Source organism: Salvelinus sp. IW2-2015, unplaced genomic scaffold, assembly GCF_002910315.2.
Source record: "Salvelinus sp. IW2-2015 unplaced genomic scaffold, ASM291031v2 Un_scaffold15606, whole genome shotgun sequence".
Taxonomy (NCBI): domain Eukaryota; kingdom Metazoa; phylum Chordata; class Actinopteri; order Salmoniformes; family Salmonidae; genus Salvelinus; species Salvelinus sp. IW2-2015.
Genome location: NW_019956860.1, coordinates 1 through 1,116, shown reverse-complemented (window position 1 = coordinate 1,116; position 1,116 = coordinate 1). Strand labels below are relative to the sequence as shown.

At 47.9% G+C, this 1,116-nt stretch overlaps 1 protein-coding gene and 1 non-coding gene across 2 annotated transcripts; both read left to right on the top strand.

Annotated features, from left to right (window-relative positions):
* Positions 1-3: 3 nt before the first annotated feature.
* Positions 4-869, top strand: LOC112080317 (small ribosomal subunit protein uS2-like; the record flags this gene model as incomplete). Its single annotated transcript, XM_024146044.1, has 2 exons — positions 4-66; positions 519-869. Coding segments are annotated over 2 exons (399 nt in total), but the record flags the coding sequence as incomplete, so codon positions are not given.
* Positions 280-421, top strand: LOC112080318 (small nucleolar RNA SNORA62/SNORA6 family). Its single transcript, XR_002896163.1, has one exon. It is a non-coding gene; the product is annotated as a small nucleolar RNA SNORA62/SNORA6 family (small nucleolar RNA).
* Positions 870-1,116: the final 247 nt, after the last annotated feature.

Here is a 1,116-nt window from a genome sequence, read left to right as displayed (position 1 = left end):
CGTGCCATCGTGGCCATTGAGAACCCAGCTGATGTCTGCGTCATCTCCTCCAGGAACACTGGACAGGTGAGACCCCCACTGCTAGCTAACCTGACATATACGAGGGTCCAGAGTTTCTCTTGGGTTATGTTCAGCAGGCGCAAATGGAAGTGAACGGTCTAGAGGAGAGGTACTATCTATACTTGTCCAATAAGAAACGTTTTTATTTCCTGGTGTTCCCTAATGAACATTACCTTGGTCAGCTCAGTTGGCCTGGTGTAATTGTGGGTGACTAGCTTAACCGCACACAATTAAAGCCTGGCACTGTGACGTCTGTGTTCAGGTGTCGGAAGTGTGCCAGAGTGATCCGGCCGGGTTTTCGCTAACATCAGTAGGGCCGCTGCCCAATGACTGGAGTTTGATAGTGACCTGAGCCACAACCAAACATACCATATTACTGCTAAGTTATATTCTTGACTGAGTCACCTCCTGCTTGTTAGCCAATCCACTAACTCCACTCCCCGTTCTTCTCCGACCAGAGGGCTGTGCTGAAGTTTGCGTCCGCCACCGGCGCCACCACCTTCCACGGTCGTTTTACCCCCGGAACCTTCACCAATCAGATCCAGGCTGCTTTCCGTGAACCCCGCCTCCTGATTGTGACCGACCCCCGTGCCGACCACCAGCCCCTGACTGAGGCCTCCTACGTCAACATCCCCACCATCGCCATGTGCAACACTGACTCTCCCCTCAGATACGTGGACATCGCCATCCCCTGCAACAACAAGGTACAGACAGCCCATAGACTACAGATGTATGTTCTAGTGGTCTCTCATTTTTGTGTATGTATATATATACATATACACACATACATATAAAAGTGTGTATATATATATACACACATACATACATATAAAAGTGTATGTGTGTATATATAATGTGTGTATGTATGAATAAGAGAGAGAACGACTTTAACAGCTTATCATATCAGTTTTGTCCCCAATAGGGATTCCTCAAAGTGAAAGGGTAGATGGGAACTTCTGCCGATATCTTGGTCAACTGATGGAAATATGCAGCACACAATTAAAGCCTGACACGGTCTGATGTCTGTGTTCAGGTGTCGGAAGTGTGCCAGAGTGA